This window comes from Cydia amplana, chromosome 9 (assembly GCF_948474715.1).
Source record: "Cydia amplana chromosome 9, ilCydAmpl1.1, whole genome shotgun sequence".
In the NCBI taxonomy this organism is placed as follows: Eukaryota; Metazoa; Arthropoda; class Insecta; order Lepidoptera; family Tortricidae; genus Cydia; species Cydia amplana.
The window spans coordinates 6,345,247-6,358,804 of NC_086077.1; the positions used below are offsets into that span (position 1 = coordinate 6,345,247).

The following is a 13,558-nucleotide window of genomic DNA, read 5'->3' on the forward strand; positions in this document are numbered from 1 at the left end:
TAAGGGTCGCCGCATAGCTGGGGTTTCAAAGTGGCATGTGCCTCCCTAATGCAATGCCCTTGGAAATCCCAAACGTGCTGGCGACGCCGAGCTTCGCTGCAGGAACGGAAAACATCTTATTGTGCTTCTGAATGTATTATTTTCTTAGTATTGTGTGTCTTAAATTTCTTGTATATTGTATTTCCCAAAGCAGGCTTATGGATTCACAACGTTTTATAAAGCTAGAAGATATGCGGTCGGCCGATCGCTAATGACAGTCATGAGATGTTTTAGATATTTAACCTTTTAACCGCCAGCAATTTTTGATCGAACGTGCTCGTGTCGCCACCGACAGTAATTGTACCACGCAGAGTAAGGTTGGTATAGTTACAGGAGTTATAAATGTGCTGTAAAAACCAAATCAGATCTTTGTCTTATTTATCAGACTGTGGCGAAATGAGCTGGATATGTAATGTCTTATATATCAGACTCTGGCGGTTAAAGGGTTAAAAAACATTTACAGCTTTCTCACTCATGGACTTCGCTTCGCTCACATACAGCATAGGTCTTGTCATGCTTCTAAATATGTTTTCTCTCTCGTCAAATGAAAGACGGCCGATATAGGGACCGTGCGCGTTGGAGGATGTGCCGTCTTGAGGCCTGTATCGGAAACATAAACATGCACATTGCCAAAGCAAGTGCTGCCATCTACCGTTCTCGTACGTTTTCTCCGAAGCATAAACTTCACATTTACGCCTGTGCTGCCCCCTATAGTTAAAGCACACTCCCTATAATTAACTAGGTAGTACTTAGGTAGTACTTACTGTATTGTCTAATAAGTTAAGGCAGGAAATTAATAAAATCCAAGAAATACATACATTTAAACATTTATTCTTAATCCCAACTATCGCTCTCTTTGAACGCAGACACGCATTCCGTCTTAGCCTCTTCATCGAATCGTTCTATCACTTTCTTTTCTTGCTTCTTCGCCCTTTCGTTGTCCTTTTCTTGCTTTCCCTTCTTAGGTTCACTGGAGTCCCTCTTGCCGTTGACTTCGGGCCTCTTTCGGGAGGGCTCGGGCTTCTTCGGCGGTGGCTCCGTTTCGTCAACCTTTAAAAATAACCAATTAATAACCATAATACCCAGGCCCGGATCTAGGGTAGAGCGAGTGGAGCGGCCGCTCTAGGCGCCGGATAGCAAGGGGGGCGCCAAAATAGCAAATGAGAAAAAAAAGTTTTAAAAGACGCGAGTGTGGCGAGGGCCCAAAATACGCTTGAAAACTTCAACGAAGGGCGCCATAACCCGATTTCGCTCTACCCTGATCAAGGGCTCGGGCCGGCACTGATAATACCTCGCATAGCCAAAATTCTGTCTCCTAAAAGGACTTATTGAGAAACAAGATTAGGTACTACTTTTCTACTTCACCCTCCACCCTTTTTAATAATGTTTTAAAATTTTTGCTAGCAATCTCTCTCTACGATCCGCTCCATAAAGCCCTGGGCAAGAGACGGGGAGACTTTGACCTCTATTTCAAAGTCTCATCTTAAGATACCACTCGCCAGAAAGACACCTGAGCTGGGTTCTCTTGTGGGATATACGCTCCTGGTACCCACTAGAGCTTTTCCTGTTTGATGATGATGGTGGCTCTTAAAGCTCCTGGGCGGAGAACCTTGATCTTTATTTCAACGCCACAAAATACATTTTGCCGTGGCACTCACCTGGAACACACCGGAGCTGGTCCTCTTCCTGTTGGGCGGTGGTGAGGTCAGGCTGTTGCTGCGCGCGCGCTCTTTGGTGGGTTCTTTAACGTCCTTCACGGGAGACTTTGGAGGTGCGGGAGAGACGCTTGTTGTGCTAACGGCTAAAAAAAAACATTATTTTTATAACTTTTCAAATTCAGAACACATATCGGAGCTTTCACACGCTTTAATTAAGCCGCCCCAGTATTTACGTACATTAGGGCTGATTTAGACGGCGCGCGAACTCGCATGCCATTTTAGTTAAATTACGGACTGTTGGTTACGTCCAATTCAACCGACCGATCAAAACCCGCAATGTAATGAAACTCGCATGCGAGTTCTCGCATCGTCTAAATGGGCCCTTATTCGTTTCATCAAGTGATTAACATAACGCATTTTTCATAGACAACCGTCGAAATATCTAGTACAATGTGATCGTGATCGTATCGCACTCATATATATGATCATAATCGATAAATTTTTTTCATGTCATACTTGTCTAAACTAGACTAGGCCTAGGTTCAAACGGGATAGCCTAAAATGGCTAAGTGGTAAGGCACTAAAGCTCCCACGCCAAGCAAATCGTCTTTATAACGCAACTTTATGACCACTAAAAAGGCACAATAAATGTTTGCTCTAATCATCACAATTCTACACTATTGTAAATCTTAGGTAATAGTCGTACTGTCTCGCTAACCAATGCTCTGAATAGGATTAAATTTCACGAGTCCGATGTCCGAACATGGACATGCCAAATAGTTAAATTACAATATCTTGTTTCAGGAATTCACTACGACCATCCGTTGCGAGGTATTTTTGTGGAGGCTTAGACTCAATTTCCTATTGCACAAATTTCATATAGTTGACCGCTTAAACATTATGTAGTTAAAAAAGTAGGTACCCAACTAGCCAAAATTACTTCAAAATTAATGGAATGAAAAATTTAGAAACTGACATTTTGCGAAGCTTAGTTGTGTTTTTGCCCATTAGAATACATAGCCAAAAGATGATGATCATATTTTTTTGATCGACATTAGATACAAGAATATGCAATATCTTTATTTTTAGCTTACAATGTTCGGATGCTGGAATAACACCTCCACATTTCTCCCAATCACTAAAAACAAATTAGCTACATATGTCACGCGATTACTATGCAATACTTCTTCTTCTTCCTTGGTCTATCCCATTTTAAGTGGGGTCGACTCTCCTAATTATAGGGTTGTATCGTTTTTTTTAAGTAATTGGGTCATGCTGGTCCACCATGTTGTCGTCGGGCGCCCCTGGCCTCTCTCTTTCTTCGCCCCTTCACATCACGATACTATGCAATACATTGTTTAATTTTAATAGATAACACTGCGACCTGCATTATCCAGCCATGTCCATACTATCTGTTCAATATCACTGTCTAATAACAGTTCACTACCTATTCAGATCCTTGTCGATAACCCGTCCTGTCTAAAATAACCGTTAATTTTAACTGCTTAGAATAATGATGGTCGTCATTTCATCTTCATAGGTAGAATTTGCTTTATTATTTAACAGTTAACTATTACTCGTAATAACTATTAAAATGGTACCTTGCCGTGGCCTGGGGGTGTCAGGAATTCTGTAACAAAAGAAAACTTTTATATCAGGAACTTTCCTATATGTTAATAATTAAACTTTTCTATTATTTATTTGTTTCTAAGATTAGAAATTTGACACGAAAGTGGTCTTATAAAGGTGATTGAACAATGAACATGCGTAAAGACGAATTGAATAATAAGTGCTGTTTACTAAAATGTTTACGTAATATACAGAGTGGAAAGATAAGTCGGGCCCTGGAGGGAAACTGCCTTAAATCCTTAAGCTGGCTCATTTTACTTAAAGGAGACATTCCTTTATTTTTAAAAAGAAACAAAACTGCATTCAAAGTATTTTACTTTTTTTCTTCAATTTTGCTTGTCTAAAAAAATCTTGAGTACTAAATACAAATACACCCTGTATAACGTCACACGTACCAAGCAGATGCACGCAGTGCAAGTGTCATTTATTTTATACGTAATAATTTCATATAAGTTTGATGTTTAAAATAACACTTGCACTGCGTGTGCTATCAAAATCGTTGCAGACTTCTCTTGGTTTAACTTTCTTGGTCCTACTTGCATAAATAGGTATTTTAAATGGGTTGTTTTTTTATTGTTGTTTTTTTTCGGCACTATTACAAAATTCTTAGTGGAAATACGTGACCAAGTCCCTAGTTAACAGCATCCTAATTAATTTAAATCCGCGCAGTCACGTCTAGAAAAATACCTCAGAGTCGTTCTGGCTATTTTTAAGTCTTCAAGCGGCTCGAGCACTTAGGAGGGTCGTTTATTTGAACACGAGATGTCTTTAATTGGAGACGATCTAGCTAATAGTCTTAAGCCATAGAGTAAGTAGTGGCGTAGACGCGTTAAAATAGGACATTTGATAATAGGTACCTATAAGTAGTTAGATGACTTAGATGGCTTGATGTGGGTGGTTGGAAATTAATTGGACATATAGAATTGAATTTAACATAGAACATTGATAACCCGATATTGTTTCATGCGGTGAAAAGGGTTGCTTTTCGTAATAAGAAGCTAGTTAATATCGTATCGTAAAAGTCAATTTTATGATATTATATTAGTGTTGAAAAATTTAGTCTTATATGGTAGGTAGGTATATATGAAAAGCGAACGTATATTTCAGACGCTATTACAACGCTAACAACTGTGTAACTGTGTAATTGGAAAAAAGTTAATATCTGTTGGCATAAATATTTTTTTCAATGTGAAAAATTAAGGAAAGCTATTATAGAACTTACATTTATCCGTATCTTGTGTTTTAATTCGCACGGACACGGTCAATTGTCACCGGCGGTTACAAGTCACAATCCATGGACTGATTTACGTAACTCAGTTGTAACTACGAAGCTTCCAATATTTTAGTGAACTTACGATCTACAGTTCGGACCGACATGAGCGAGCGGCGCCGCGGTCATGAGCCGTGCTAACTGTCACCAGCGGCGGTTCGGAACAATCAATCAACTACGTAACTCAGTTAAGAACTAAGAACCTTCCAATATATTAGTGGACGTACGATCACCGCGACAGTTCGGACCTGGTCTTAGTCGCTACGGATCCACCTGTCACCGCGACATGCGCGCGCGGCGCCGCGGTCACGAGCCCGGCTAATTGTCACCGCCTGCGCAACCTGCCAGTGCATTCCCGTCGGTTAGGGGAGGAGGCGAGTTCGGAAGCAAACCGATATAACGGATCCGTATATTCTCTGTACGTAATTCGCCTCACAAGTCCAATAGATTCTATAGAAAAGTAAGTATTTTTTCCCATGTTTTTATATAACTAGGTACGAACTGGTTATAGTTTTTTGACATTACATGTTGGTCAAACCAATTTGTCAGTAAATAGGAACAAAAAAAAACTATACTCATCCTTTTCTTTTGGGTACTAGTGTAAGACAAAGATAGTATGATTCTCTCTGTATATGTATGTTTGAAATGATAAGATAAGATAAAAGATAGTTTATTCAAGTAGGCATAATTACAATGCGCTTATGAACGTCAAATAAAGCTAGGTAGACCGGCTCCGAATGAGACAGTCCTTTGCCACATTATAGGTAATACTAATGCGTGTAGAAAAAAATGTTCGACTTTAATGTAATCGCATGAGCGTATACCGTTATTTTCTTATACTGGATTGTAAGAGCCATCGACTCGCGCTAGCTGGGTAAGCGATAGAAATACCTTGCCCAAGTGGCCATCCTGCCCACGAAGCTCACGGAGCAAATCTGTTCGCTATGGCCGTAACCCATTAATTTACACTGAATACGGCGACATAAACTGTGCGAGAGCGTTTGACAGCCAGTGTCAGTTTTAATCAGGGCTCTACGGCAAAATATTAAATGAATTTCGTACCTACCTTTGAGTTTTATTATTGGAATGCGAGACTATAATTATAGCGCCCACCTGGCTTTGGGTTGCCAATTGACATTTATGTCGAATACTGTAAGAATTTGGGCCCACAAAAGTTTACAAAAGCTTGTTTGCTTTTTAGGCTTTTTCTAAAATAAATATCGAAAACCAGATTCTTTCAAATCTGGACGTTCTTGGGCTCATTCTACTCAGAATCGACAGCACTCTCCATCCTACCATTAAAAAAAGATGTCCCAAAATGTCCATTCCATTACGTCACGTTTTTATGTAGTATGAGAAAAATTTTCACTTGTATGTAACGTGACGTAGTGGAATGTACAATTTTCATACATTTTGGGACATCTTTTTTTAATGGTAGGATGGAGAGTGCTGTCGATTCTGAGTAGTATGAGCCCAAGAACGTCCAGATTTGAAAGAATCGGGTTTTCCATATTTATTTTAGAAAAAGCTCTTTTACTATGTATGTATGTATGTATGTACATTCAGCAAATCGATTAGCTTATCACCCCTGCATACATATTTGTATGTACATACCTAGAACAGGGAACAGTTTTCCCTCCAAGTTAATGTTATATTTTTGTAGTGCTTGGTGACTACGGGACACTTTGTAACTACTACGAACTACTACCTAGAATTCATTCGGTGGCAACTACACGAACTACTACCGTAAGCCCATGTGGCATTTAGAATTTAAATTCAAGTTATAATTTTCTCATAGCTGATGTTTTGACCCGTTTTGTCCTCTTTGAAGTCGTATATAATAGGTATATGAAGTCAACTGTACTTAAAACGCTAATTGGCTATTTCAGCACGTGACAATACCGTTAAAGCCTAGACTAGACCGTAAGAGATAAAAGCGCGCTGTGATTTATATCGTAACTAAATACTAATACTTTGCTCCATAGACTGACGGAATGAATCATTGTGAGCATATTTCACTAAATGCCATTTCCCTAATTATGACATTACACGAAGTCGTATTAGCCTTGCGTTGAACTGATGTGTTCTTAATTATCAAGGTTGCTTTGTTGCTCTGTTTTGCTATAACTTCATTTATAATCGGAAAACCTTTGTATACAGTACTGAATTTAATCTTACGACATGCTCATACTTTTAGGGGTCATTCTAAAAAGGTCAAACACACAGTGAGCACTCTCTATACTCGTAAGCTTACTTATTTCCCTATGGATTTAAAAATTTAGGAAAATGTCAATTGAAAAATCAACACACTATAATTATGTATATACATTTGCCTTTAGAACCTGGGAACATGGAATCTCATATGCTCACCCAACGCAGGCGATTGGATATAGGCTCACACAAACCAGATAAAAGCTCCTTCCGGACATGTATAGTTGTTACGAATCTCTAGATCAATATACCCTGGTTTACCCATTAACTGACACGCTCGCGCAACCCATGGTCATAGCGTGACATCTCACTTATACGATTTATACTTATAAATACGTAAACATGACGGCCGCGACGGCAATATATCATATCTTAAATGATACGTTTCACCCGACCATATTCGGCGTGTGCCACTCTTAGACATATAAACTTGTGTAAAGACGCTGGAATCATCTGATCAATATTTCATACATAATTCAATGTAGGTAGAATTAGAAAACCGACAAATTTACAGTCAGCATCAATAGTAGCGGATGAGAGTAACGTGTCTAAATATTTACTATTATCTGATAGCTTTAGGTACTTAAAGAGATATTTACGTCTGGGCCTATAATAATATGGTATACGATTAGACTATCAGATGAAATATTTTCAGGTAACTAAGGCCCATATGTTAGTTTTTAAGGTAACATATATTTACCACCTTACAAACTAACATACAGTGTGTAAGTCCAATACGGGCAATAAATTAACCCAGATATAGAATTTACCCGTTTAATCATTAATTAAGATTTTTTTTTTAAATTGCACTTAATTATGACCCCGTAATTAGTTATTTTCACATGTACCGAGCAGCAATGTACTGCAAACGTTAAGAAACAGAAGATGACATGACATTACGAGATACGAGCTTTTTATTGTAACTGCCAACAATCGTTGACAGTTACTTTATAAAGCTCGTATCTCGTATCTTGTGTGGTGTATTACATTGCGGACCGAATTGTTTTGTATGGGTAAAATTTTCATTGCATTTCTAAGTAAAATGTATCTCAATATACTTTTTAGGTCCTATGCTAACCACCGTTTAAATATTCGCCCGTATTGGATTTACACACTGTATAATTATATTTACAATAAAAATCTTATAAACTAAACAAAATCATGTCAGCGACACAGTTCATACGTCCAAGTTTACTTCGATCCAAGCATCGTCTTGTGGAGATTTTTATTAATTGTATTCTGTTTGCCGACTAAGTATAAGTACTTATACCAAGTATCAACCTCGAAGTAACGAAAATAAAAATTAAGTATCAGAAATCGAGCTGACACCAAAAGATGTCACAAAGTTTTGATGAAAGAAACTCGTCGCTTGTCGCGACGCATGGCGTCATTGGCTGGCTTCCCGTAACCATTAGACACTACAGTCAGGTCACTCAAACTTGGCAGCAGCAGAACAACGTAGGGTCAACCTAAGAGTTAGAAGGAGAACGAAAGAGCCAGGAATTGCATGTATGAGTACATATATGTATAATCCTTCTGCCTAATGTCGAGACCGTTACGCAGGACGTGTTTAATTCATATTTTCTCTTTTAGGGCCTATTGCATCAAACTGTATCCAATGTATGTGTGAGAATTGTCACTTCTGTAAAGTCTAGTATTTAAGGTCGATTAGTTCATCAATCAGAAACATTAATTCCTCCACAGATTTATATTCATACACTTTCGACTTGAATAAACTTTCAAAATTGTGCTCCTTTAAGATGTTCTAAAAATCTTAACTGCCATTTCCTACTCTTCATACGTTGGCGCGGTTTTTTTTTATATTTACTCTTTTCACGAACCCTACTATACTTATCATAGAAAATAAATGTAGTATTATGTTATTACAGTAACTGACGCGTTGCAAATCAAACTCAACGCCGTATATGGTTCTCGGCGCGCCTGGCGCTACCGCCCGATGATTGACTCGTATCCGAGGTTTTGTACGGCCACTAATAACCACGGTATTCGAAAAACAAGATCCGTTCTAAAGAAGAGAACGATACGATATGTACCTACTAGATACCTGGTAGTTTAGATTTCAACTAGATATCTTTTGCAGCTCAATTCGCGGGCAACCAATGTCACTTTTACATTAAATTATCGTATTAAGATCGTTTCTAAATCATTTTGAGATCTAAAAATACATAACGAAACGTTTTAGACATTGTGGATATCGTTCAAGAGTAGGTATCTCCAGAATCGCGGAAATGTCAAATTTAACAGCCTAAATCTTAAAAATATCGTTGTTGTATCTTGGTGATGTCTAATAGACATCTAATAGATGTCTAGTTCAAAATCCGAATCGGGCCCTAAGACTCGTTATTGGGATGTGCTTCAACGCGTTTGGAAAATCGGAAATTTAGGGGCAAAAGAGTAATTAACAGAAGTGTTAAGTTATTTAGTGATCGGTGATGCGATTGCCACGCTGCGAGATCTAGTTACTTACCTTGCAGAAATGTTTGTATGGTTAACAGTATGGTTTTATATGTTAAACCCGCAATATCGATTGAATTGTTAAAAAACGCTATTTAAGAAGTGTTGAAAAACAATTTACTCCTTAACTTATCAACAACATGCCGCAGTACATTTTTTGTGAAAGTATTTTTGGGCCACCCTGTATTTGTTGTACTACTTGTACCTACAAGATATTCACTCATTCCAGTAGGCAACTGCTAATGAGAGCATGATAGCCCGAAGCGTCTACTGGTCTCTAAAGTCTAAACACTAACTACAGGTTATCGCCACACAATGACTGTAATCTTCTCAACACTGAACTTTAACACTTGAACCGACAAAACGGCGTAACTTGCGACTTATGTCTAAGGGTAATACGACTTATTCGAATTAAGACAGCAGTTCTGCTGAGTTTAGATATAAGTATATATTTTTCAATTCTGTACTACCTTATGGTTCACGCATTAGTTATATAAAATAATGGATTTTCGAATGTAGATAGAGCAGAATTTTCACAAAAGTCGTACAAACAAGTCTTATAGGTATGTGTTTATTTTATACTAGTATTTAAGTTTAGATCCTAGAGTAACCGAAAAGCAAAGGTCATTTTATCGTACTTAAATTAAAATGTACTATAAGCTATTGGCATTAGCCAGGTTCAGTAATACAGGCATAGGAGGCAATTCTTTTACATAATTTGTACTATGAAAAGCACTTTCCGTTTCAGTTCGTAGTTTTGGGTTTGGGTGAAGGCGAAAGACTGCTTTGACCGCCAAAAAAGTCCACAAACGCGCACGGTTAACCTTAATGCAATCCAATAATAAAATAGAGTGTTATATAAAATAGTCGTGGCGTACAAAGGGTAAGGTATCTTAACAGGCATGCTAGTCTACAAAAATCCTTCGAGTACCTAGGTACCTACCCAAAACCTGATGATCATAAAGATACTTTTATCCGTTTCGCTATTTGTAAATTTACCCCATCGAAAAGACACTACATCGAGATATTCAAGATCTTCCAAAGAATTTCCAACTATCAAAGAACCCTACTTAAAATATGACTTTAATGTTATACGCACACAGTTCTAAATCGATCGTCAATAGATTTACACGGCTCGTATAGAAGTTAGAATAATTACGTCGGCGCACTTTTGTTATCGATGAGCGGTAGATCATGCTACCAATATTCCCTAACAGCAATGCTAATATTGCGCACACGCCGCCTCCATCTTGAATGGCCATCCGCGCCAAAATGGCGGCAGTTAGCGTCAGCGTCACAGCGCGAGACATGAATAAATGGTTGTTAGTCTAGTCAACGAGATAGATCACACAGTATGAGCTATACCCAACGATGTGTAAAACGTGATTACACCGTGGGATTTGGTGTTAAGTCGATTAGTTTACTAGAGTCTAAATAAGTCTGGTCCGCAGCGAGCAAGTGTTATTTTAAACGTCAAACTTCTATAAAATTATACATACATAACACTTGCATACTGTCAAAAAAAGTAAATAACTTTCAATCATAATGTGTTTATAACATACAGGGAAAAAATAATAGTCAGCAACACAACTTTAAAGTATCGCAATACGACAAATAAATCAATGAATAAATATGCACACCCTTCTACGTTTTTTTCCAGACCTGGTACTCAAATTATTCAAACTACAAAATAATTATCATGGACTAAGGCCTTTATAAGGAACCTTATTGACTGGGCTCCCTCTCGTTGTAAGCCACATAGTAATTGTATTTGATTGACCCGCGAGCGTCTCGCTGACGGCATTATGAAAATCCACCGCTCTTCTTATGGATAAATGAATTTCGCTTGCCTTTAAAGAAAACCTGCTATATTTGTGACGTTTCAGGCAAAAGGTACCACTTTATCGATGCCAATAAGGATGATTTTTGAAGTGAAAACCTCTTTAGCGGCGCTGTGCACTTTTTGTGATGGGGAAAAAATGTTAAACTCGCGACAGGTCACGTGACCGACAGATTGAAAATTCGTAAGACGGACACGTGACCTGATCGAAAAACAATTACAATGTCATTGAGTTTTCACTTCTGCCGGCACTCCCGGAGCGCAACCCGTTGTTTTTTTTTAAATATCAAACTGTGATAAACAGTAGTAACGAATAATAAGCGGACTGATCGCGTATCGTATCTAGATAGATCCTTATTGCAAGCAGAGGTGTCACATGCTTGACGCCCTTTATACATACCTACGACGATTTACTGTGTTAATAAATAATAATGGATTATTCCTTAAATGCAGGACCCTCGCCGACAACACAGTGCATCTTATCTTAAGGGACTTGCGACTTCTTGCCATCACGAACGGAACACTTCGTGCAAAATAGTACCTACTTAGTATTGTAATGGCTGTGGATTTCTGTTATTGTTAGTATAAATAGCTCAGAAAATAAGCTAAATACCATTATTATTTCTGGAACAGAAAACGGCAGTGTCGCCGAAATAATTTTTAGCTTGTAAGATTTTTATTATTGTATGTACTCGTACCTAAATATATTAGTTTTTTCTATGGGCCTTAGAATAATAAATGATATTATTTAATTTTAATTATTTTTTTAATTACTACCTTCAGCCATCGCAGATATGTGTCAGGCTCAGGCCAGATTAAGCTAAGTGATGTGAATCATTAATAAGTGAGAGAAACCAACACCCAAGCGACCAGAACAAGTTATGTTTATGGAATATTGCATGATTATTGCGCGCCAACAACTTTGATTAACCGCCAACACGAGTGTAATTAAAAGTCCACACGTACCAAACGAGCATTATAGTAGGGGAGCCCAAGAGGGGATTTTTGTGTTAACTCGAGCGCGTCAGATTAAGATATGAGTGATATCTTGCTACCCGTGTAGTCTACCTTTACCCCTTTTAGCCATCTATGTCGAGCCCTTGGTTGGTGGGGGGTTCAACAAATTGTTAAGCAGATTGTGGATTTGGTCATATTAGTCCAAATTAACGCTATAATTGTGCTATTACTAAATCTGATAATTATTTGCACGCATTTCCTTAATCTGACGGTTACAATTAGAGATGCCACGAATATTCGGCAACTATTCGGTATTCGGCCTATTCGGCCACTTTGCCGAATATTCGGTATTCGGCCGAATACCAAATACCTGTTGCACCTACTTAAAAAGAAAAATTGCTCAATAAAAATAACCAAAAACTATGTAGGTATATTTAGAATGTGTTCTTGGAAAGTTGTCAAATACGAAGACCCTTTTTGAGCATTTATTGATTAAAAAATATTTTATCTTTAAAAACTTTATATAACTTTTTTTTATATTTCGATTCCAATAGGTCTGTACGACGCTCGACTCTCGAGTAAGTACACATTTAGCATCGTCGGCTCCCCAACTATTACTGCCGGTTTAGCGAATCAATCAATTCGTCGGAAATGTTGCATGTGACAGGTCGCGTGTTGCAAATTTTCGCGGCTCGCTAATGGCACACGTTTTGGCATGCGGAAATTGCGGGGCTCGTGTCACAGAATAAGTCGTAGTATTTCATACAGAACGGTTACGCCCCATCCCGCTTAGCGTTGTGATATGAACAAATGGAACAGACAAAATTCTAACATCACCCTAAAAATCCTGATATTTCCTGGACGATCATTTCTCCAAAAAAATTAACCAAGCCTTTCTGCATAGTCTTTTTCAGGATGTGCGCAGTGTGCTCATTTTTACTGCTGTATCGCAAAAAACAGGATGCAAACTAATGTGTGTGAACACACCAATGATTTTTGCGGGATTCGGTAAAAAACCGTTCCCGCAGAACTGGACCTCAGTGGGATAGAGCCCTTAGCTTCTAGTTGTTAGCTGAGGTAAAAACACCCTTGTAAACTACTACCACTTATCTCTGCAGCTGATTGGACCTATTAACTACCTATTTATCATTTAAATAGTACAATGAAATTCCACTGCATATCTATGTATTAAAACGCATTGCAGGTGTGTGCAGTGTAGACTTCTGTATATCTTTACGAAAGGTATGTATACACTTTGGCTTGTAGCCCCATGTAAACCCGTCCGAAAACACTGTACGTATAAACCGAGGTGTCTGAGGACGCGTCTCTAAATCGCTACCCGTATTTATCGTTTGTTAAACCGGCGACGACACGGCGCGCGCTGGTATATCACCTTTAACGACATTTGCGGGGCTTACATGCGATGGTCGTGTTTGTACCGAATTTGGAATTTAAGTTTACCATAAAGTTAATAAAGCG

At 38.4% G+C, this 13,558-nt stretch overlaps 1 protein-coding gene across 2 annotated transcripts in view; it reads right to left on the reverse strand.

The window, feature by feature from the left end:
* Positions 1–850: 850 nt before the first annotated feature.
* The window catches only part of LOC134650986 (uncharacterized), a 30,492-nt gene continuing 17,784 nt past the window's right edge, over positions 851–13,558 (reverse strand). For both annotated transcript variants that reach the window (XM_063505954.1, XM_063505953.1), the window contains exons 3-5: positions 3,299–3,327; positions 1,698–1,840; positions 851–1,089 (exon numbers count right to left, since the gene is read on the reverse strand). In XM_063505954.1, coding sequence (XP_063362024.1) covers positions 874–1,089; positions 1,698–1,840; positions 3,299–3,327 — 388 coding nt within the window. In that variant the 3' untranslated portion in view covers positions 851–873. The remainder of the gene's footprint in view (positions 1,090–1,697; positions 1,841–3,298; positions 3,328–13,558) is intronic.